Source organism: Pogoniulus pusillus, chromosome 25 (assembly GCF_015220805.1).
Source record: "Pogoniulus pusillus isolate bPogPus1 chromosome 25, bPogPus1.pri, whole genome shotgun sequence".
Taxonomy (NCBI): Eukaryota; Metazoa; Chordata; class Aves; order Piciformes; family Lybiidae; genus Pogoniulus; species Pogoniulus pusillus.
This window is the reverse complement of record NC_087288.1, coordinates 16,865,093-16,889,212: the sequence shown is the minus strand read 5'-3', so window position 1 is coordinate 16,889,212 and position 24,120 is coordinate 16,865,093. Positions and strand designations below refer to the sequence as shown.

The 24,120-nt window shown below is 49.0% G+C and overlaps 1 protein-coding gene across 1 annotated transcript; it reads left to right on the top strand.

Moving 5' to 3' along the window:
• Positions 1 to 2,352: 2,352 nt before the first annotated feature.
• TLR5 (toll like receptor 5) lies at positions 2,353 to 19,161 on the top strand. Its single transcript, XM_064164070.1, has 2 exons — positions 2,353 to 2,407; positions 16,502 to 19,161. The coding sequence occupies exon 2, from the start codon at positions 16,504 to 16,506 to the stop codon at positions 19,087 to 19,089; it is 2,586 nt and encodes an 861-aa protein (XP_064020140.1). The 5' UTR covers positions 2,353 to 2,407; positions 16,502 to 16,503; the 3' UTR covers positions 19,090 to 19,161.
• Positions 19,162 to 24,120: the final 4,959 nt, after the last annotated feature.

The window sequence follows — 24,120 nt, the reverse complement described above, 5'->3', positions numbered from 1 at the left end:
ATCTCTCTCTCTCTCTCCCCCTCCTCCCCTCTCTCCCTCTGTTCTGATCTCTCTCTCCCCCTCCTCCCCTCTCTCCCTCTGTTCTGATCTCTCTCTCTCGCCCTTCTCCCCTCTCTCCCTCTGTTCTGATCTCTCTCTCTCCCCCTTCTCCCCTCTCTCCCTCTGTTCTGATCTCTCTCTCTCCCCCTCCTCCCCTCTCTCCCTCTATTCTGATCTCTCTCTCTCCCCCTCCTCCCCTCTCTCCCTCTGTTCTGATCTTTCTCTCTCCCCCTCCTACCCTCTCTCCCTCTGTTCTGATCTTTCTCTCTCCCCCTCCTCCCCTCTCTCCATCTGTTCTTTCTCTCTCCCCCTCCTCCCCCCTCTCCCTCTGTTCTGATCTCTCTCTCTCCCCCTCCTCCCCCCTCTCCCTCTGTTCTGATCTCTCTCTTTCCCCCTCCTCCCCTCTCTCCCTCCGTTCTGATCTCTCTCTCTCCCCCCCTTCTCCCCTCTTTCCCTCCGTTTTGCCCAACCTTATCCTTTAATAAACAGTTTCATGGTGATATCTGGTCTCGTTTGCACCTTAATGTCACCACACGGAATCCATAAGAACTGCTCTTGCTCCCCTGGACAGAGATACTGTTCATCTCTGCTCCTCTGGACCTTGACAGTTACACACTGAGACTTGTGAACTGGGGGCAAACATGTTTAAATCCTGATTTTGGTTCTTACTGTCAGCACCTAGGAAAGGGTGTTGTGGCAATAGGCTCAGTAGATACAAGACTTACTACAGACTTACTGCCTTTGCATTTATTTACAGCTAGGAGTAATCCTGAAGATATTCAGAACCTCAGGTACCCAGTTCCTCCTGTGTAGACATAAGAGAGAGAAGCAGGACCAAAGAGAAAATAAATATGCTCAAGTATCTAGTAAGCATCACAAGCATTTCCTCACACAGCACATCTGTGAGAAACAACAGGTGCATCCAGGTATATCTGTAATATCCCAGAGGACTTGACAGAATTGGGTAGGATTTGTCCTAAACTGGTTTATTTGGCTTTGTCAGATTCCCTGTGCCTCGTTTAAACAGCAAAATCACTGATCCAGATATACAGGTCTTGTCCTCAGTGGCCTCAGGACTACTGTTTCAGTGCCTGAGTGTGTTGTAATGTAGAATAACTAAAACATATGGCAGAAAGATGCATTCACACTATTAAAACTCTCACATATGCAATCACCTCTAAGTAACACAGGAATGACACAGGTATCAGTGATTGAAGGTCCATAACCCAGATCAGCTTGAAGACAGGCACTTTGGTGGCGTTTCTGGCCCAATTCATTCCGTGAGATCTCGGAAGCAGAACAGCTTACACAGGGACACGGGGGAAAGAAGAGCTCAGATCCTAGTAGGAAAAGTTCTGGAAGGAGTTATCACTGCATGGAGAGACAAGAGATGGGACTCCCTTGCAGCTTGCTGAATGTTGCAAGCCTTAGGCTTTCAATGCCTTAGCTAAAAGCCATTGAGAGTTGTGCAAACTCCATAGAGTGGAGCCTCATTTTCTTTACTAGGTGACTAAGCGCCGTCCTTCACCCCGCAGCACCTCACCTCTCCTTCATTTACCACCGCGCTGCAGGAGCAAGCAGCGCTAAGCGCCGTCCTTCACCCCGCAGCACCTCACCTCTCCATTTACCACCGCGCTGCAGGAGCAAGCAGCGCTAAGCGCCGTCCTTCACCCCGCAGCACCTCACCTCTCCATTTACCACCGCGCTGCAGGAGCAAGCAGCGCTAAGCGCCGTCCTTCACCCCGCAGCACCTCACCTCTCCATTTACCACCGCGCTGCAGGAGCAAGCAGCGCTAAGCGCCGTCCTTCACCCCGCAGCACCTCACCTCTCCTTCATTCACCACTGCGCTGCAGGAGCAAGCAGCGCTAAGCGCCGTCCTTCACCCCGCAGCACCTCACCTCTCCTTCATTCACCACCGCGCTGCAGGAGCAAGCAGCGCTAAGCGCCGTCCTTCACCCCGCAGCACCTCACCTCTCCTTCATTTACCACCGCGCTGCAGGAGCAAGCAGCGCTAAGCGCCGTCCTTCACCCCGCAGCACCTCACCTCTCCTTCATTCACCACCGCGCTGCAGGAGCAAGCAGCGCTAAGCGCCGTCCTTCACCCCGCAGCACCTCACCTCTCCTTCATTTACCACCGTGCTGCACAAGCAAGCAGCGCTAAGCGCCGTCCTTCACCCCGCAGCACCTCACCTCTCCTCCATTCACCACCGCGCTGCAGGAGCAAGCAGCGCTAAGCGCCGTCCTTGCCGCCCTCCCACAGCCTGCCTGCCCGGCCTCCCGTTACCGGCCGCTCCGCCTCCGGGCAGGGACGCCTCAGCTCTGCGCACCTCGGGCCGCGGCGGCGGTGGCGGCGCGGCGAGGCCGGAGGTAAGCGCGGGCGGTGGGGCGGCGCGGAGCAGCTGCTCCCGGACCCCGGCCCCGGTCCCGGCCTCCCGCCGCGCTGCCTTCGGGCGGCTGCCGGCACACGGGCTGCGGGCGGGGAGCCCCCGGCAGGGCCTTCGCAGGCTGCGCTAGGCTGTCCGAGCGCGGCAGCCTGTTCCTCATTCCAGCCTCTGCTTGCCCTCTGGCAGCTGCCAGGAGCTGGGGCGTGCTCTCCAGCCCCGCGCAGTGCCTTGGCAGCGGGGCTGTGCCGTGCCGCTCTCACAGCAGCCTGTTGGTTAGCCCTCCTGTTCTCTCGGGAGTTCTCTTCCCCAAAGGCAGCAAGGATTGTAACGCACATTCGCTGGGGGAAAGTACTTATGTAGGTACAGAGCTACTGAAACACGCGAAGGCATGCAAGGGAGGACTTGAGACGTAGCCTTGCCTGCGCCTGCCCTTGGAAGCGTCCAGCTTGCTGTGCCCTGCCCCACATGGCAGGATTCATACAACAGAAGAGTTGCTGTGATTGGAAGATAGGTACCTTTAAAATCGAGTGCAACCTTCAGCCTAAGACCACCACACGTCCTGAAGTGCCGTGTCCACACTTAATGCATGAAACATTCAGCAGACAGCTGAGGCTGACAGGGCTGATCAGTCCAGTCCCATCTAGCTCCCCTGCACAATGCTTTTGGTGTAGGCATGCTTGGAGCTCATACCCAGCCGAAAAAGCAGCAGCATTTTAAAAGGGAACAATGAGCTCTTACCGTACAGCTTCCATTAAAGTGCCTTTTGGCTAGGAGCATTCACCCAGGTCAGGGGAGAGCTCAGTGCAATTCTCTCCCCTGCCTAAGGGCAAATGAGGCTTCTGCCTTCCTCCTAATGTGCAACAGGCTCACTCTGGCACTGCTCTGCTTCCTTCGGAAGCTGTGTCATTGGGCAGGAACTTGTGCAAGAAGTTGAACAAGATGTTAAGAACTACAAGGGAGGATAAGAAGGGTCTCTGAGGATGGTTTCTGGATTGAACATGTGCATAGTCAGAACGCTGGAAGTCCCAGAGCAGATCTCCTCCCTCCCCTCCCTTGGCCTGCATACGAAACAGCCCCCATAGAATCATGGAATCAGTCAGGGTTGGAAGGGACCACAAGGATCATCCAGTTTCAACCCCCCTGCCATGGGCAGGGACACCCTACCCTAAACATCAGACTGGCCAGAGCCCCATCCAGCCTGGCCTTAAACACCTCCAGGGACAGGGCCTCAACCACCTCCCTGGGCAACCCATTCCAGCCTCTCACCACTCTCATGCTCAACAACTTCCTCCTCACCTCCAGCCTGAACCTAACCATCTCCAGCTTTGCTCCATTCCCCCTAGTCCTGTGCTGCAACTTACACCCATTGCTCCTTGTCCTATCCCAGGCAGCAGTGAGCAGAGCCTGTCCCCCCTCCTGGCAGCCTTCAGATACTTAGAAACATTTATCAAATCCCTTCTCAGTCTTCTCTTCTCCAGACTAAACAGCCCCAGGTCCCTCATCCTCTACTCATCAGCCATGGCCTCCTGTCCCCTCATCATCCTCCTAGCCCTCTGCTGGACCCTTTCCAGCAGATCCCTGTCCCTCTTCAACTGGGGAGCCCAAAACTGAGCACAGTATTCAAGATGAGGTCTCAGCAGGGCAGAGTAGGGGGGGGAGGAGAACCTCCCTTGATCTGCTGGACACACTCCTCCTAGTACATCCCAGGATCCCATTGACCTTCTTGGCCACAAGGGCACATTGCTGTGCCATGGGTAACTTGTGGATTCAGAAATGGGATGCATAACTTCCTACAGGCACTGCATGGAGTGTCTATTTCAGGTCTGCTGCCTTCCACTCTCAATGCCTTTCAGGAACTCTTGCAGAAAGTTTACTGGCTGCTTTCCTACATTCTTCACATCTTAGGTCTCCTTTGCATGACAAGGGTCTACAATATGAAGTTCTTCCAGCTACACTTGTGAGTGTAATTTTCACCCTCCATGGAAAAGTTAAGAGCTAACCCAGATTTATTCTGATCTAAACCCTATTTCACAGACATTTTTTGTTTCAGTGCCTGTGTTGTAATCTAGAATGTATCACAGCTGCATTAACACCATTAAAACTCTTACATATGCAATCACCTATTAGTAACACAGGAATGACACAGGTATCAGTAATTGAAGGTCCATAACCCAGATCAGCTTGAAGACAGGCACTTTGGTGTTGTTTCTGGCCCAATTGACTCTGTAAGATCTTGGAAGCAGAACAGCTTGTGTTACAGCTCTTGGAGTGAGTGAAGTTCCAGATACTCTAGATCAGAGACATGTTGGGGGCTGTTTCGTATGCAGGCCAAGGGAGGGGAGGGAGGAGATCTGCTCTGGGACTTCCAGCGTTCTGACTATGCACATGTTCAATCCAGAAACCATCCTCAGAGTCCCTTCTGGTCCTCCCTTGTAGTTCTTAACATCTTGTTCAACTTCTTGCACAAGTTCCTGCCCAATGACACAGCTTCCGAAGGAAGCAGAGCAGTGCCAGTGTGAGCCTGTTGCACATTAGGAGGAAGGCAGAAGCCTCATTTGCCCTTAGGCAGGGGACAGAATTGCAGTGAGCTCTCCCTTGACCTGGGTGAATGCTCCTAGCCAAAAGGCACTTTAATGGAAGCTGTACGGTAAGAGCTCATTGTTCCCTTTTAAAATGCTGCTGCTTTTTCGGCTGGGTATGAGCTCCAAGCATGCCTACACCAAAAGCATTGTGCAGGGGAGCTAGATTGGATTGGACAGAATCATAGAATCAAAGAATCAACCAGGTTGAAAGAGACCTCCAAGATCATCCAGTCCAACCTAGCACCCAGCCCTAGCCAGTCAACCAGACCATGGCACTAAGTGCCTCAGCCAGGCTTGGATTCAACGCCTCCAGGGACGGTGCCTCCACCACCTCCCTGGGCAGCCCATTCCAATGCCAGTCACTCTCTCTGACAACAACTTCCTAACATCCAGCCTGTACTTCCCCAGGAAGTGTGAGTGATCACACTTCCCTGAAAAGTTAAGAGCTAACCCAAATTTATTCTGTTCTAAACCCTATTTCACAGACATTCAGAAGGTATCCTCCCAATGCCTCCATCCCAGAAAAGAGTGGAGCAGGATTCTAACTTTACTTGAATGCTAAGCAGATTGGATGTCTGTCTCTCTTTTGTGCTATATACAACCACCTGAAGGGTGGTTGTAGCCAGGAGGAGGTTGCTCTCTTCTCTCAGGTGGCCAGCACCAGAACAAGAGGTCACAGCCTCAAGCTGTGCCAGGGGAGATTTAGGCTGGAGGTGAGGAGAAAGTTCTTCCCTGAGAGAGTCATTGGACACTGGAATGGGCTGCCCGGGGAGGTGGTGGAGTCGCCGTCCCTGGAGCTGTTCAAGGCAAGACTGGACGTGGCACTTGGTGCCATGGTCTGGCCTTGAGCTCTGTGGTAACAGGTTGGGCTTGATGATCTGTGAGGTCTCTTCCAGCCTTGCTGATACTGTGATATATTTATGGTCCTTCTGTCACTGGGCATTTGCAGCCTGTTACCTTTTCATTGCCTTCTAAAGAACGTGTGTGCAGATGAACATACTTGCAAAAGCAAACATCTGTTTGTCATCAGTTGTTCTGCTTGGTTCTATGTATTTAGGCACCTTTCTCCATACTCTTTTAATAGTTCCTTAATAAATAACGTGCCCAAATTGGGCCCCAGGTGATCATTTCCCCTCTGGTTAGCCATTTAGTCATCTTTGCTGACTTCAGCTACCAGACCATTGCTTTTCTTTTATGTCTGATCACTATTTCACAGGCGTGACAGTGCTGATGAGCTTTCTGAAGAGGTTATCTGTGCAGGTAAAGCTGTAGAGAGCTCTGCTTCTGACCCTAGGAGTTACAGTCTGAATGCTGCTTCTCCACTTAGTGCTGCTTTCTCCAGAAGTTCTGGGAAAAGCTGGCCTCCTGTAAGCTAAAAGCTTGGCTGTCATTTTTCAGAGCCCTTTCCTATTATCACTTCAATCTTTTCCAGGTGGGAGTTTTAATCCTGGCTGCTTCTAATTATCCAGTGAGCACAAAAAAAGGACATTTTGTCCCTCACTGCGTGAAAAACACAGTCCAAAAATGAAAGCTAAGAGGGAAAGGAGACTTAACAGGAAGGAAATGCTATTTGCCTGGAGTGGCTTCTTGTCTAGACCAGGCAGTTACCACTTGACAGCTTTCAAAGAAAAAGGTCAGCAGAGATTCAGGGTGTGAAGCAAGAATACCTGAGTGGTGACAGTGAGTGCCCTCAGGTGGTGTGTGCAGCTTTGAACAAGCATCTCTGCTGGAAAACAACTGAAGTTCATTTCCTTAGGACTGGAGGAGCATAAGAAACATTACTGGTCCTCTTCTTAAGAGTAGCTGAGGCTCTCTCTGTCTTCATCATCCCCTGTGGTTCTTCTACTTTGTCAGGTCATTAAATGACTCACTGCCTTAGGTAGATGATAGGAACTGTTGCAGTACTCACTTGCCCTATAACATGCTTCCTGATTTTATGTTGGAAAATGCTATATTTGAGTTCAGCATCCTAGCAACTTAAGGGAGAGGCTGAGGGAGTCTCCCACACATATTTGTTAATCATCTGATGAATGAAATGGTTTCTTTTTTAGGTTGTAATTGCTAAAGAGGCTCCACGAAGAAAAGTGTGTTTACACTGCACAGCTTTTTATGAGCTCAAATGCATATATTGTGATGGCTTACAGCCTGGGCAAAAGCTTCAGAGCCTTATTTTTGTTTCACTAAGGAGATCTGATCTGATCAGATAACAGCAGCAACAGAAATGTTCACAATGGAAGTTGGCCGTTATGTGGCTGGTCTAAGAACAAAGGCTTACTGTTTGTGATATCTCTTTCAAGATCTTTTTATGGCCTAGATAAATATTACAGTCAAACCCCTTGTTAGTAGGCTTTCTGGTAGACTAAAAGAAAAAGGCTTTTGAAGGTCTTTGGCTTGTTTTTTTTTGGTGAGATTTTACCAAGCACCAAATCCATATAGGCCTTCATCATCGATAATATTAGCTGCAGTAGCCATGTACCAGGTTTGTGCATGCTTTCTAGAATCACAGAATCATAGAATCAGCCAGGTTGGAAGAGGCCTCCAAGATCATCCAGGCCAACCTAGCACCCAGCCCTAGCCAGTCAACCAGACCATGGCATTAAGTGCCTCAGCCAGGCTTTGCTTGAACACCTCCAGGGACTCCACCACCTCCCTGGGCAGCCCATTCCAATGCCAATCACTCTCTCTGACAACAACTTCCTCCTAACATCCAGCCTAGACCTGCCCTGGCACAACTTGAGACTGTGTCCCCTTGTTCTGTTGCTGGTTGCCTGGGAGAAGAGACTTTGATCAGTGATTACTTTTCTGACTGGGCAGCTAACATCCAGAATTCCCCAGGCAGTGAAGTCTGACCTTTCCACCCAGATTGAATAACGGTGTGGAAAAAGGATGGATGCAGTAGGTCACACTAATGTAGAAGTTCAGCCCCTTCTGTATGCTGATGTATTTGGTCGATGCCTAAGCTGAAGAACAGTGAAAAGAGAAGGAGACTGAGGAAAAGAAGATGCAGATGGGAACTGAGATCATTCAACGACATACCCAACTCTCAGGTCAGAAGCAGAGATGTTGAGGTGCTGGAAGGTGTCCAGAGAAGGGCAACAAAGCTGGTGAAAGGCCTGGAGCACAAAGCCTATAAGGAGAGGCTGAGGGAGCTGGGGGTGTGCAGCCTGCAGAAGAGGAGGCTCAGGACAGAGCTCATTGCTGTCTACAACTACCTGAAGGGAGGCTGTAGCCAGGTGGGGTTGGTCTCTTCTCCCAGGCAACCAGGAGCAGAACAAGGAGACACAGTCTCAAGTTGTGCCGGGGAAGGTCTAGGCTGGATGTTAGGAGGAAGTTGTTGGCAGAGAGAGTGATTGGCATTGGAATGGGCTGCCCAGGGAGGTGGTGGAATTGCCATGCCTGGAGGTGTTCAAGAAAACACTGGATGAGGCACTTAGTGCCATGGTGTAGTTGCTTGGCTAGGGCTGGGTGCTAGGTTGGACTGGATGAGCTTGGAGGTCTCTTCCAACCTGCTTGATTCTATGATTCTATATCAACATCTAACAATCAGAAGCAAAGCACTTTACATTAGATGATTTTCTACCCAGAAACATCTATTCCTGTTAGATTTGAAGCAGGGAGTTATTTCACATTGTAGAATTTGCCAGAAAGCCAAAGCATGGCTCCAGTCTGTCTAGAAACTTAGTCATGAACACTGCTGCAAACTAAGGGTAGCTTAGGTCAGATGAAAGCAGTCTGTAGTATGGATGTAAAACAGTTGGCTGGCCTGGGTGTAAAAGTGGTGCCTTAAGTCTTTCCCAAGCATTCACAAGTGTAATACACTGCTGATGTAAGTAGTGTGCCTGTCAACTTTTAAGTTAAATCAGTTTAGTTTTATACACAATCCCATGGCACCATTAAAAAAAATAATAAGAGACAATTAGTAAGATTTTGGTCTTTTTGGTGTCTCATGTGTTTGGGTATAGAAAAGAGAGAGAGATCTCTTGGCTGCATTGATATTGCAGGGAAGAAATACACCCTGCAGTTGTTTAATCCTGTGGTTCTTTCTTCTCTGCCTCTGGGGAGCTGTTGTGCTACCTGCAGCAGCTGGTGCTGTTTGACTGAAAGAGGTCAGGGTAGCAGCATGGCTCTGTGATGTGGAGCAGCGCTCAGGCAGGCTCCAAGGGAGCTCTCACACATCGCTGTCCAAAGGGCAGGGCCACAAGTTACGGAGCTAAATCCGACTTGGCAGTTAGGATTAATCCTTTAATCCCAAAGCAGGTTTGCAGCAATTAGAGGTGAGATTCTCACACACTCGTCAAAAGATACTGCTGCCCTTCTTAGTATATACTCATTTGTGCTTTGGTGACCTACAGAAAAATCATAGAATGCATTGAAGGGACCCTCAAAGGTCATCTTGTCCAACCTCCCTGCAGTGAGCACAGTCATCAACTAGATCAGGCTGCTCAGAGCCCTGTCATGTCTCCAGGGATGGGGCCTCAACCACATTCCTGGGCAACCTGTTCACAGGCTCACAGGGTATCAGGGGTTGGAAGGGACCCAAGGAGATCATCAGGTCCAGCCCTCCTGCCAGAGCAGGACAATCCTATCTAACACAGATCACACAGGAACACATCCAGACAGGTCTTCAAAGGCTCCACAGAAGGAGACTCCACAACCTCTCTGGGGAGCCTGTGCCAGTGCTCTGTGACCCTTACAGTAAAGAAGTTCCCCCTTGTGTTGAGGCAGAACCTCCTGTGCTGCAACTTACACCCATTGCTGCTTGTCCTGTCCCAGGGAGCAGTGAGCAGAGCCTATCCCCTGCTCCTGGCAGCCTTCAGATACTTAGAAACATTTATCAAATCCCCTCTGAGCCTTCTCTTCTCCAGACTAAACAGCCCCAGGGCCCTCAGCCTCTCCTCATCAGCCATGCCCTCCTGTCCCCTCATCATCCTCCTAGCACTCCACTGGACCCTCTCCAGCAGATCCCTGTCCCTCTTCAACTGGGGAGCCCAAAACTGAACACAGCATTCAAGATGAGGTCTCAGCAGGGCAGAGGGGGAGGAGAACCTCCCTTGATTTGCTGGACACACTCTTCCTAATACACCCCAGGATCCCATTGGCCTTCTTGGCCACAAGGGCACATTGCTGTGCCATGGGGAACTTGTTAGCCACCAGCACCCCCAGCTCCCTCTCCACAGGGCTGCTCTCCAGCAGATCACCTCCCAGCCTGTACTGGTGCAGTTTATTATTCCTCCCCAGGTGCAGGCCTCTGCACTTGTTCTTGTTGAACCTCATCTGGTTCCTCTGTGCCCAGCTCTCAGTCTGCCCAGGTCTCTGTGGATGGCAGCACAGCCTGCTGCTGTCTCAGCCAAGCCTCCCAGCTTGGTGTCATCAGCAAACTTGCTGAGCAGACTCTGTCTGTCTGTCTGTGCCCTCATCAGTGTCACTGATGAAGATGTTGAACAGGACTGGCCCCAGCACTGATCCCTGGGGGACACCACTGGTCACAGCTCTCCAGCTGGACCTGGCATCATTGATCACCACTCACTGAACTCTATGTTGTAACCAGTTCCTAACCCACCTCACTGCTCTTCCATCCCACACTTCCTCAGCTTGCTCTCTGTTGCAGAATTTCACCACCCTCATTGTGAAGAACTTCCTCCTAATGTCCAACTTAAATCTACCCTGCCCCAGTTTCAATCCACTGTCCATCATCCTATCACTACAAGCACTCCTAAACAGTCCCTCCGTGGCCTTCCTGTAAGTCCCCTTCAGATATAGAAACACAGCTATAAGATCTCCCCAGAGCCTTCTCTTCTCCAGGATGAACAGCCCCAAGTCTCCCAGCCTGTCTTCTAGGAGAGGTGCTCCAGCCCTCTGACCGTCTTTGTGGCCCTCCTCTGGACCTGTTCCATAAGGTTCATGTCCTTCATATGGCCTGGATGCTTTCACTATATGCACCAGATGATCCACAGATGCCAGTGGGGACAGCATGTGGTTGCTTGCCTGCCTGCCTTCTCCATGTTTCAGGCCACAGTGAGTACCTCATGCCTGCTGTCTGCTGCTTCCCATTCCGTCTCACTACCATTTTAAAGCACTGATCTTGTTTCCAAACTGATAAATGGATCAAGCTGCAGCCACGTGAGAAGCTGAACATTAGTCTATATATTACAGTATCACAGTGTCACAGTATCACCAAGGTTGGAAGAGACCTCACAGATCATCAGGTCCAACCCTTTACCACAGAGCTCAAGGCCAGACCATGGCACCAAGTGCCACGTCCAATCCTGCCTTGAACAGCTCCAGGGACGGCGACTCCACCACCTCCCCGGGCAGCCCATTCCAGTGTCCAATGACTCTCTCAGGGAAGAACTTTCTCCTCACCTCCAGCCTAAATCTCCCCTGGCACAGCCTGAGGCTGTGTCCTCTTGTTCTGGTGCTGGCCACCTGAGAGAAGAGAGCAACCTCCTCCTGGCCACAACCACCCCTCAGGTAGTTGCAGACAGCAGTAAAGTCTGCCCTGAGCCTCCTCTTCTCCAGGCTAACCAATCCCAGCTCCCTCAGCCTCTCCTCGTAGGGCTGTGCTCAAGTCCTACCATTCCCAACATTAGTCTTAGCAATTCTGTGATTCCATAAATTAAGGTTTCAGGATAGTCAGATGACTTTGAGACTGTCACTGAAAATGTTAGGTAGAGGGAGATGGTGTCAGTTATGAGATTTGATGGTACTGTTGTGGCCTTGTGCCCTCTACATAGCAGAGAGACTGAAAAAATGGCATGCTCTTTCACTTGGTATTTGCAGCAGGAATATCAGAGCAGTTTCTACTGATGCACCTTTTCATTTCCCAGAAATCACTTTGTGTGGTGTCAACAAGCATAAGCTAAGTTCAAGAACAACATTCTGCATACAATTTTTCACTTGCCCTGTAAAGTAGCAGCATGCTCAAATCATCCTCATGATAATTAGTAAGGCTTACCTCATTTTGATTACTGGCTCAAAGCCCAGCTTATCTTCTCTGGGTAGATTTACTTTGCAGATGTTAGATAGCCACTTGAGGCTGGGTTCTGCAGAGATTTACACTTTTGTCCTGGGTTGGCTAGGATAGGAGAGCAGCCAAAAAGAAAGGGATCTGGGGGTGCTGATTGATACCCACCTGAACATGAGCCAGCAGTGTGCCCAGGTGGCCAAGAGAGCCAGTGGCATCCTGGCCTGCATCAGGAATGGTGTGGTCAGCAGGAGCAGGGAGGTCATTCTGCCCCTGTACTCTGCACTGCTTAGACCACACCTTGAGTGCTGTGTTCAGTTCTGGGCCCCCCAGTTTAGGAGGGACATTGAGATGCTTGAGCATGTCCAGAGAAGGGCAACGAGGCTGGGGAGAGGCCTTGAGCACAGCCCTACGAGGAGAGGCTGAGGGAGCTGGGATTGGTTAGCCTGGAGAAGAGGAGGCTCAGGGGTGACCTTATTGCTGTCTACAACTACTTGAGGGGAGGTTGTGGCCAGGAGGAGGTTGCTCTCTTCTCTCAGGTGGCCAGCACCAGAACAAGAGGACACAGCCTCAGGCTGCGCCAGGGGAGATTTAGGCTGGAGGTGAGGAGAAAGTTCTTCCCTGAGAGAGTCATTGGACACTGGAATGGGCTGCCCGGGGAGGTGGTGGAGTCGCCGTCCCTGGAGCTGTTCAAGGCAGGATTGGACGTGGCACTTGGTGCCATGGTCTAGCCTTGAGCTCTGTGGTAAAGGGACTTGATGATCTGTGAGGTCTCTTCCAACCCTGATAATACTGTGATACTGTGATAATTTTTCGTTGTTTTTTGTTTGGTTGGGTTGGTTTGGTTTTGTTGGTTTGTTCTGGGCTTTTTTCTTGGTTGGGTTTTGTTATTTTTCACAGGAAGATGAACCAGCCAATGGAGTATTCCACACAATACTGACCTCATGTTCTCTTTATATAAGAAACATAGAATCAGCCAGGTTGGAAGAGACCTCCAAGCAGTTTGGACAGTAGGACAAGGGAGGTTATTCTTCCCCTGTACTCAGCACTGGTCAGGCCACACCTTGAGTGCTGTGTCCAGTTCTGGGCCCCTCAATTCAAGAGAGATGTTGAGGTGCTGGAAGGTGTCCAGAGAAGGGTGACAAAGGTGGTGAGGGGCCTGGAGCACAGCCCTCTGGGGAGAGGCTGAGGGAACTGGGGGTGTGCAGCCTAGAGAAGAGGAGGCTCAGGGGTGACCTCATTGCTGTCTTCAACTACCTGAAGGGAGGCTGTAGCCAGGTGGGGGTTGGTCTCTTCTTCCAGGCAAGCAGCAACAGAACAAGGGGACACAGTCTCAAGTTGTGCCAGGGGATGTCTAGGCTGGATGTTAGGAGGAAGTTGTTGTCAGAGAGAGTGATTGGCATTGGGATGGGCTGCCCAGGGAGGTGGCAGAGTTGCCATCCCTGGAGGTGTTGAAGGAAAGCCTGGCTGAGGCACTTAGTGCCATGGTCTGGTTGACTGGCTAGGGCTGGGTGCTAGGTTGGCCTGGATGATCTTGGAGGTCTCTTCCAACCTGGTTGATTCTATGGCAGCAGTGTTGGAATTAGATGATCTTTCAGGTACTTTCCAACTCAAACCATTCTATCCATGTATCCCACAGTGAGCTACAAGACATGCAAAAGAACTTCAGCCACCACCCAGGCAAACACATTATCACCTGGCTGCTCCCAGGGTGGGATAAAGGGCTTGGAATTTGAGGGCAGGGAAGCCAAGCAGATGGGCTCCCCATTTGGGGAAGGAAGCATTGAAAAGGTGATTGGAAAGCAGGCACAGACCCTCAGTCTCTGTAGGCAGCTTCTGTCAGTTGTGAAGGAAAGTTACTCCTTCAAGGAAGAGGTGACATGCCACTCAGGCAAGGGGACCACCACAGGGAAAGACATCCAGTACCTGAGGGATTGAGCTGTGCTGGAGGTTGCTTATAATGAACTGAATGATAAGCAGGTTCTTGCAAACCCTACTGCATTTAATGAGGTTACACAGTTTGATTTAAGTGAATTTGTTGGCTTTTATCTTCACATGGCCTTAGGCATCTCCAATGATCTCACTGACAGGGAAGGTACATCTCTTCCTCTTCTTTTAAAGAAAAAAAAAGGCCTAACTAAAATAAGACTAACCCTGTCCTTGCCAAACCCAGCACAGCTCACCTCCTCCCCTCCTCCATCCCTGGAGAAATGATAGAGTGGCTCCTGCTGGAGAGCATCTCAAGGCACTTGGAAGAGCAGAAGGTTATCAGGAGTAGTCAGCATGGATTTACCAAGGGGAAGTCATGCTTGACTAACCTGAGAGCATTTTATCACAGTATCACAGTATCACAGTATCATCAAGGTTGGAAGAGACCTCATAGATCATCAAGTCCAACCCTTTACCACAGAGCTCAAGGCCAGACCATGGCACCAAGTGCCACGTCCAATCCTGCCTTGAACAGCTCCAGGGACGGCGACTCCACCACCTCCCCGGGCAGCCCATTCCAGTGTCCAATGACTCTCTCAGGGAAGAACTTTCTCCTCACCTCCAGCCTAAATTTCCCCTGGTGCAGCCTGAGGCTGTGTCCTCTTGTTCTGGTGCTCTCCTATGACGTTGTAGTGAGCAAGCTGAGGAAGTGTGGGATGGAAGAGCAGGCAGTGATTCACCAGTGAGCTGCACAAATTATGCATCTTTTTCTCTAACTTAGGAATTTACAGTTCAGGAAATGTAGGTTTTTTTCCTTCAAATGTGCAATCCTGCAGCACAGTTTCAGGCTACTGCTTTTTTCCCCCCTTTTTCTTTAACTGTTAGACATGTCCCTGCCTATGCTTTCAAAAGTATTTTACAGCCCTTTCAAGAACAGTTTCACAGTGCAGCAATAATCTGAGGCTTGAGCTGCCCCAAAAGAGGTCTCCCTTCTGCAAATTGATGGCTGTTAGGCACTTGCTGTGTGACAGCAATCTGAATTCCCACCAGTGTGCTTGGCCTCATGAGGAGAGCACTCAGGGAAAGAGCAGCATTGGCCTGCTCTGTTGAGATAAGTGGATGACAGCAGTGCACTTTGGTAATCCAAACTGTTTAAACCTGTTTGGAGGACTGATTAAGGAATTAAGCATGATCAGTTCCACGCTGCAAATGAAGTGGTTAGGCTAAGATAGTTGTGGCTTACCTTGTGTTTTGGTGCCACCCTTCAGATACATCAAGGAGGGTTGCTTTCCAGGTTGTAGGAAGTGCTCACATCTCCTTGGGGACCCATGTCATGGATGGGGTTTCCCAGTACCTGCCCCTATTTGGCGGAGGGAAGAAGTTAATTTATGTGAGAGGATGTTTATAAAAATAAGTATTTGTTAACTTCCAGTATTTCAACTCTTGCCACCCCCAACCACTGAACTTTAATATTTACAGGGTTCTTTACACTGTTGTGGAGACATTCTAGGATATAAATCTACAGGACTTATTAATAACTAGCAAACATTCAAACTATTAACAGAGAGAGAGAGTTTCCCCGTGGCTCAGTGCCGCCTGAGGTCTTGTACTGTTTGCCCAGCAAAGCTGAGCTGAAAGCTGCTCTCTGCTTTATGGCAGAGGTAACAGAAATTACAGAGGCATCTCATAGAATCATAGAATCATAGAATCATAGATTCTTATCAATTATCAATCACCCTCCGGGGCTGCGTCAGCCTATTGCCAGTGTCCAGTTCTTCAGGGTCTCTGTCTGTGGACTTCTAGGCTGGAATCATCCTGCGTCAGGGGAAATGGCAGGCTCTGCTCCTTGCTGCTGCTGGCTCCTGCTGGCTGCTCTCTGCAGGGGTACGCAGGCAGGATCCCCAGGTGCAGAGGCAGGGTTCTGTGCAGTCTGAGCAGGGGTCCAACGCTTGCTCCTCAGCCCGATCGAACGCAGACAAGAGGGTCTGCTCATGGCAACCCCTGGCAGTGTGCACCCCAGGCACTCATACAAAGGCAGGCATAAAGCTGCAAGGAAGCACGCACGTGGGCAGGCAGGCAAGCATGTGGCAGAGCTGCAAGTAATGTGGGGAAAGCCTTGCATGTGAGCCTGTGCACCCCTATTTATCAACTGTGGGCCGAGAGGTGATGGTCTCATTGGCCACTTGAATGAACCAATCAGGTTGGCAGTCAGCCCAACCCTACCACACTGGGTAAAACCCACAGGCCTGGACTCCAGGTATGGGAATCACGTGGGCCCAGCACCAGGCAGGCCTGAGCTGGGCGTGTGGGGACTTACACAATCAGGTGTCCCTTTGCTCTCGTTTATCCCTGGTCCAGACAGAGACATGTCCAGGCAGAGCAGGTATAAATAAGCCTGCTTTCGGCCCTCCACGACAACCCATCATCTGCCCAGCCAGCCTATACCTGCTAGACTTCAGAGCAAGGATAAATCTCAAATCAGTAGTCATTTTCATTGTGAAATTAGTCTTTTATTCTCCAGCTGTTAAAAGTGTTCTTTAGAACTTACCGCATAGATAGCCACCCGCAGGATGACTGCTCGCTGTTTTCACTTTCTCCACAGAGATGTTACATCAGCAGCTAGCAGTTGTCTTTGGAATCTCACTAGCTGGTTGCCTGTGTGCACGTAGAAGCTGCCATTCTGAAGCCCAGGTGTCCCTATACCGCTTCTGCAACCTCACAGATGTTCCACTTGTGCCGAAGGATACGGTGAAGCTTTTGCTGTCTTTCAACTACATCCAGCAAGTGTCTGCCACTTCGTTTCCCCTGCTGGAGCACTTGTTGCTGTTGGAAATTGGAAATCAGGAAGTCTACCCTGTTACCATAGGAAAAGAAGCTTTCAGGAACTTGCCAAACCTTCGTGTCCTAGACTTGGGATTCAATAAGATCCTTCAACTGGATCTTGATGCCTTTGTGGGCTTGTCAAGCTTGTCTGAACTTTATCTGTTTCATAACCAACTTGGAGATTCTATCCTGGAGGAACGTTACTGTCAAGATTTGAGCTCATTAGAAGAATTGGATCTTGAAGCAAATGGAATCACAAAACTTCATCCTCATCCCTTGTTTTATAATCTAACAGCCTTGAAAACTGTGAACCTGAAATCCAACAACGTAGCCAACCTGTGTCAAAGCAATCTTACCAGCTTCCAGGGAAAAGACTTTCTGTATTTTAGCCTCAGTAATAATCATTTGTACAAGACAGATGAAATGACCTGGGCCAAATGCACAAATCCTTTCAGAAACATCACCTTTAACTCACTAGACCTTACAGGAAATGGCTTGAACACAGAGAAAGCCCTTTTTTTCTTTAAAGCCATCGAAGGGACTCAAATTAGGGCTTTAACATTTAGGTCCCACACAATGGGTTCAGGATTTGGCTTCGATAACTTCAGAAATCCAGACAGTGACACCTTTGCAGGGCTAGCAAGAAGCGGTCTTCGTTTGCTTGATATTTCACACGGTTACATTTTCTCTCTCAACTCCTTAACACTTCAAAGCCTTGGTAATCTGGAATTGCTGAACCTTTTCAAAAACAAGATAAACCAAATCAAAAGGCAAGCATTTTTTGGCCTGGGGAACCTGAAAACACTCAATCTCTCGAGTAATCTTCTAGGCGAGTTGTACGATTATACTTTTGACGGTCTGCAGAGCGTAACGTGTATTGATTTACAGCAAAACCATATTGGGATGATTGCTGGAAATGCATTCAGGAATTTGGTAAGTCTGAAGGTCATTTACCTCCAAGACAATGCTATTAAAACACTCCCTTCCTTTCCACATCTGACCTCTGTCTTTTTGGGCGACAATAAGCTAACGTCTGTAAGTGACACAGCAATACCAGCAACACAAGTTCTTGACTTAGAAAGAAATTGGTTGGCAAACCTGGGTGAACTCTATATTCTTTTGCAAGTTCCAAGTGTGCAGTTCATCTTCTTAAAACAGAATCGTTTCTCTTACTGTGTGAGAAGTGGTAAAGCTGTAGGAGACAACGAGCTAATATACATGGATCTTGGCGAAAATATGTTACAGCTCGTGTGGGAGAGAGGCTCCTGTTTGGATGTGTTCAGGGCACTGTCCAAACTTCAGGTTCTACATCTGAATAACAACTACCTTAGTGCTCTCCCACAGGAGATTTTTAGGGGTCTGTCATCTCTAGTAAGACTTAATCTAGCTTCCAACCTATTGTCTCATCTTTCTCCTGGGCTTTTTCCACAAAGCCTAACAAACCTGAACTTATCTGGAAACCATCTTTTCTCCCCCGAGCCTGAAGTCTTTATGACTTTGAGCATCCTGGATATAACACATAATTATTATGTCTGTAGCTGTGCATTAAAGAGCCTCCTAGTGTGGCTAAATGAAACCAATGTAACCCTTGCTGGCTCACAGTCTGAGCGGTACTGCGTGTACCCACCTGAATTTGCAGGGGTGCTGCTGTCGTCTCTGACGTACGATGGCTGCGATGAAGATGAACTCCAGCAGACCCTCAGGTTCTCAGTATTTGTCTTCACCTCTGTCATTCTTACAACGTTCCTGATGGCAGTCATCATTTTTACTCGGTGTCGAGGGATTTGTTTCATCTGGTATAAAACTGTCACCCAAAACCTGATTGACAGCCAGCCACAAGCAGCAGATAAAAGCGAATACAAATACGATGCCTATTTGTGCTTCAGCAAAAACGACTTTGAATGGGTCCAGAATGCTTTGATAAAGCACCTGGATGCACAGTACTTCGACAAAAACAGATTTACTTTGTGCTTTGAGGAAAGAGACTTCTTGCCTGGGGAAGAACATATCAACAATATTCGTGATGCCATTTGGAACAGCAGGAAAACGATTTGCATTGTGACCAGGCAGTTCCTCAAGGACGGGTGGTGTGTGGAAGCCTTTAATTTTGCCCAGAGCAGGTACTTTTGTGATCTGAAAGATGTCCTCATTATGGTGGTAGCTGGGTCACTTTCTCAATATCAGCTGATGAAACACAAACCCATTCGGAGCTTTTTACAAAGGAGTCACTATTTGCAGTGGCCTGAAGATTATCAAGATATAGAGTGGTTTTTGAATAACCTTTCTTACCAAATCCTGAAGGAAGAAAAAGTGAAAAAGAAGGCCAGGGGTATAGAGCTGCAGACTGTAGCAACACTCTCACACTGACAGTGTGGCTTTCTGAATATTCCCTTGCCAGCTGTACCATGGCAGGAATAAACAGCAGTTGGCTTCATCTTTCCTTCAGCAAGCAGGTAGGAAGTTAACTGTTTCAGTATAAATCCATGGCAGGAGGGTTGGAATTGGATGATCCTAGAATCAACCAGGTTGGAAGAGACCTCCAAGCTCATCCAGCCCAACCTATCACCCAGCTCTAACCATACCAGACCACAGCACTAAATGCCTCAGCCAGGCTTTGCTTGAACACCTCCAGGGATGGTGACTCCACCACCTCCCTGGGCAGCCCATTCCAATGCAAATCACTCCTTGTGGCCCCTTCCAACCCTGACTGATTCTATGATTCTAAAAGCAGCCAGTGAATATGTGAACATGTAAGGATTCTATTGGCTGTGACACACACCTGCAGAAGAATTAAATGAGTGACAGCTGCTTCATGTCTTTAGGTGCTTCATTTCAGGCACTGTAGTCCTGATTTTCAGAGAACTGTTTTCTCATAGGTCTGTTTCAGTTAGGGAAGGATGTTTGTAGTGGGTTTGTTTTATATAAGATCCTTAAGGTACTGCACAGAAGCAGCCAAGTATCCCTTCAGGTATGGCTTAGCCTGACCATGGGCTCAGTTCATGGGCTGCTTTCTCCTGTGCTTTCTGTAGCTATTCATGCTCTGTTTCAAAGGGAAATCAGTGCTGTGCACCTTTCTGCTTGCAGTTGGTGTAACACAGGTTGCATTGGTTTGTATCCTACTTAAGTATGCCTCCACTTGCCAACTGGAACATACAAACCATGACCTTGAACATACAAACCATGACCTTCATTTGTCTCTTACCCCTCCACAATTTCTCTGCGTGGTGCCAAAACTACAATCATTGGTCTACTTCATTTGCTGCTGTTTCAGCCTGGCAGCAGTAGAGCTGCCTCCTGCCCTGCAGACAGGAACAGGTATCCTCTTCAGATGTGAAGCAAGCCTCAGCTTGAAAAGCAAACAAGAAACTAGCTCAGCAGCCATGTGGGCTTTACACCAGTGACATTGCCAACAGCCCAGTGGCTTTCACATCCTGGGAGTAGAAAGTATGAACAAGTAGTGAATAATTTGGTTTTCTCTCTACCATTCTGTGTCCTGATCAATTCTAAGGTGGTTTTCTGCTGCTATTGTAATATTTTTCTAGGATCATTCATGCCTGCTACTCTCTTACCTCTCTAGTAATTATTTTAGAATCATGGAATTGGTTCAGTTGGGAGAGACCTCTGAAATCATTGAGTCCAGTCATCAACCCAAGACCACCATGGCCATTAAACCATGTCCCCAGATTCCACACATTTCTTGAATGCCTCCAGGGATGGTGACTCCACCTTCTCCCTGGGCAGCCCATTCCAGAGCCTGACCACTCTTCCAGTAAAGAAGTGCTTCCTAATATCCAACCTAAATCTCTTCTGGCACAATTTCAGGCCATTTCCTCTCATTCCATCACCTGATACCAGGGTGACTGACCTCCACCTCTCTCCAACCTGCTTTCAGGAAGTTGTAGAGAGCAATGAGGTCTCCCCTCAGCCTCCCCTTCTCCAACTAACCAATCCCAGTTCCCTCAGCACTGCTTGTTCAGGTCTGTGCCTTCAGGGGGTTGTCCAGGGTAATTTCAGTAAAGGTCTGACTCAGTGTTCACTGCCATAGAACCTACAGCTATTATTTTGATGGTGACATACTCCTGGAGTGTGCTGTTTGTCTTGGTGCATACATATTTATCAACCAAAGTGTACCAAAATAATTTCAGTATGACCTCAGTGAGTTTTTCACTCCAGTGAGGAAGCAGGATTGGGAGGTTTTATAAGCTGGCTGCCTTGACCTTAGCTGCAAGCAATTGCATCTTAACTATTTTGAATAGAGATGAAAAATCCATGCTAAGTTGTTGGGGTTTAGCTGTGCCTGTGGCTGATGTAATTTGCTCTTAGTGCACCAGCATACAGGATTTCTACTGATGAAATGACTACAGTAAAATGTGACTTCCTTCTCAATCAGTGCAGTTACTTGGGGACATAAAAGGGCTAAAAAATAAATTCCAGGCTGCAAGGGGTGTGGAGGAGCGAACTGAAAAAGGGATTAACTGTACCAATGAAGCCCTGGGAAGCCCTGGGTGTCGCTGTTGGCTCAGTTAAGAGCCAGGGCTTCGCCATCATCCTCCCTCCCTTCCACTGCAGCTGCTGTTGTCCTTAGGGAAAGCCCTGCTGCAGAGGGAGGTTTGGAAAAGAACTTGCATCCCTGGCTTCCTAGAGCCCCCGGAGGCTGTCAGAAAAGTTACCACTCACATTTCAGCTTTTTGTGCCTTAGATTTCTCTGAAAGTGTCCCACCTTTCCCCTTCTTCTTCTTTTTTTCCCCAGCAGTGCAAATATTTCCAGGCATCCTTTAAATCAGAGATTATACCAGGGTATACTGAACATAAAAATCACTGAGAGATTGCCAAAGAAGGAATTCATCTGCAGAATGAAGATCATGTGTGGGTCTAGGCTGTTAGCCCATGCATCCACACGTGGTGAAGAGGTGGGGATTTTAAAAGCATACTTGAGAAGTTACACTTAAAATAAAAGAAACAAAACCATTTGGGTTATTTGAGAGCCCTCTCCAGTTAGGACCTTTTTTCACACTTATAAGACACTCCTGTCACTTCAGGGACTCAAAACTTCTGCTAAGTTATGTATGCAGGGCTCTACACTTTGGCCACAACCCCAAGGAGCACTACAGGCTGGGGACAGAGTGGCTGAAAGCAGCCAGGAGGAAAGGGACCTGGGGGTACTGGTAGAGAGTAGCTGAAGATGAGCCAGCAGTGTGCCCAGGTGGCCAAGAGAGCCAATGGCATCCTGGCCTGCATCAGGAACAGTGTGGCCAGCAGGACAAGGGAGGTTATTCTGCCCCTGTGCTCAGCGCTGGTCAGGCCACACCTTGAGTGCTGTGTCCAGTTCTGGGCCCCCCAGTTTAGGAGGGACATTGAGATGCTTGAGCGTGTCCAGAGAAGGGCAACAAAGCTGGTGAGGGGCCTGGAACACAAACCCTATGAGGAGAGGCTGAGGGAGCTGGGGGTGTGCAGCCTGCAGAAGAGGAGGCTCAGGGCAGAGCTCATTGCTGTCTACAACTACCTGAAGGGAGGCTGTAGCCAGGTGGGGTTGGGCTCTTCTGCCAGGCAACCAGCAACAGAAGAAGGGGACACAGTCTCAAGTTGTGCTGGGGGAGGTCTAGGCTGGATGTTAGGAGGAAGTTGTTGGCAGAGAGAGTGATTGGCATTGGAATGGGCTGCCCAGGGAGGTGGTGGAGTCACTGTCCCTGGAGGTGTTCAAGACAAGCCACTTGGTGCCATGGTCTGGTTGACTGGCTAGGGCTGGGTGCTAGGTTGGCCTGGATGATCTTGGAGGTCTCTTCCAACCTGGCTGATTCTATGATTCTATGCATGACTGGCAAGTAATAGTCAAGCAGTTACCAAGATGACCTCAACCAAGGCTTTTCTGTTTTGTTTCAAATGCTTTCTTTGGTCTACTTCATGCTTATGCCACTGGTTGGGGGGGGTGGCTACAAGCATTTACTTCAACCTTTGGAAAGGTCTGACTTTGTACATAAAGTTTTAATAAAACCTTGGGTGCAAATTTCCTTGTCTGCCTCTGTGCTTATTTCTGAAACTCAAGAAGATCAAACTTGCATCAGAAGCAGCTGGGAAAACTTTTTTTTTTTCTTTTAGGAGGAAGTTGTTGGCAGAGAGAGTGATTGGCATTGGAATGGGCTGCCCAGGGAGGTGGTGGAGTTGCCGTCCCTGGAGGTGTTGAAGCAAAGCCTGGCTGAGGCACTTAGTGCCATGGTCTGGTTGATTGGACAGGGCTGGGTGCTAGGTTGGACTGGATGATCTTGGAGGTCTCTTCCAACCTGGTTGATTCTGTGATTCTATGATTAAGGTCATGGTTGCACATATAAAAGAAGGGGGAAAACCAAGGTGCAGCCCTTGCAGCAGAGCTTTATGTTCAGCCTGGTTGATTCTGTGATTCTATGATTCTAACATCTTTCTACCACAGAGGCACCTTAGAAACATAGAAGTAGCCCAGCACCCATCTGCTCTTTGTAAATCCTATTGCACAGGGTCCACAAGAGGCAGTAAAAGGAGTTCTGGAGCACATGCTACTGAGCCATTCCTGACTGTGGAGTGGTTTGCAGGCAGATGAATTAACTCTGCTGTCAAACTTTGAAGACACTCAAAATTACCCTCTCTCACAGTGAAACTGCTCCAAGCCTGAAACTCTCAGAACAGATGGAGTTGATACAGTCTGTCATATGCAATGAAAAACTGGCTTCAGGTAGATCATAGGACCCTGAGTGCCACCCCTGCAGAGTCACCTATGCCTAAATGACAAAGCCTGGGGAACTGTCAAGAGAAGGCTTGTGCAGACTGTACAGCCAGCTCAGCAGGAACCACAAAAGCATCCTGTACAAAAATGGAGAATGGCCATGCTTGATGAATTAAGGCTGTAAATTGAGCCTCAACCTCCAGCTATTGATCAGGCTCCCTTCAGGCTCACTGGGTACATTACTGCTCTATTAGAATTTTATGTCTCTTTAGTTAAGGACACTCTCATCAGTTTTACTCACCTTACTCAGTGGAAGACATTAACTTGTTGGAGAGTGTCCAGAACAGGGTGTGAAGTGTGGCTCTGGCTCTGAAGCAAGCTATTAAGGTGGAAGCTGGTGAATCTATTTGCAGTAGCAGCACAGGCAATATTCAGAGGGCAGTGACTCAGTGCCGCATGGTATCAGCTTGGGTATTAGTAAAAGTCTCCCCCCACCATTGCAACACACATTATTAACTGGTCAAGCAGGCAGCATTGCTATCATAGAATCACAGAATCAGCCAGGTTGGAAGAGACCTCCAAGATCATCCAGTCCAACCTAGCACCCAGCCCTAGCCAGTCAACTAGACCATGGCACTAAGTGCCTCAGCCAGGCTTTGCTCGAACACCTCCAGGGATGGTGACTCCACCACCATCCTGGGCAG

What these genes read in the sequence shown, in the direction of transcription:
- TLR5 (XM_064164070.1), top strand. Translation starts at nt 16,504, where the DNA reads ATGTTACATCAGCAGCTAGCAGTTGTCTTTGGAATCTCACTAGCTGGT.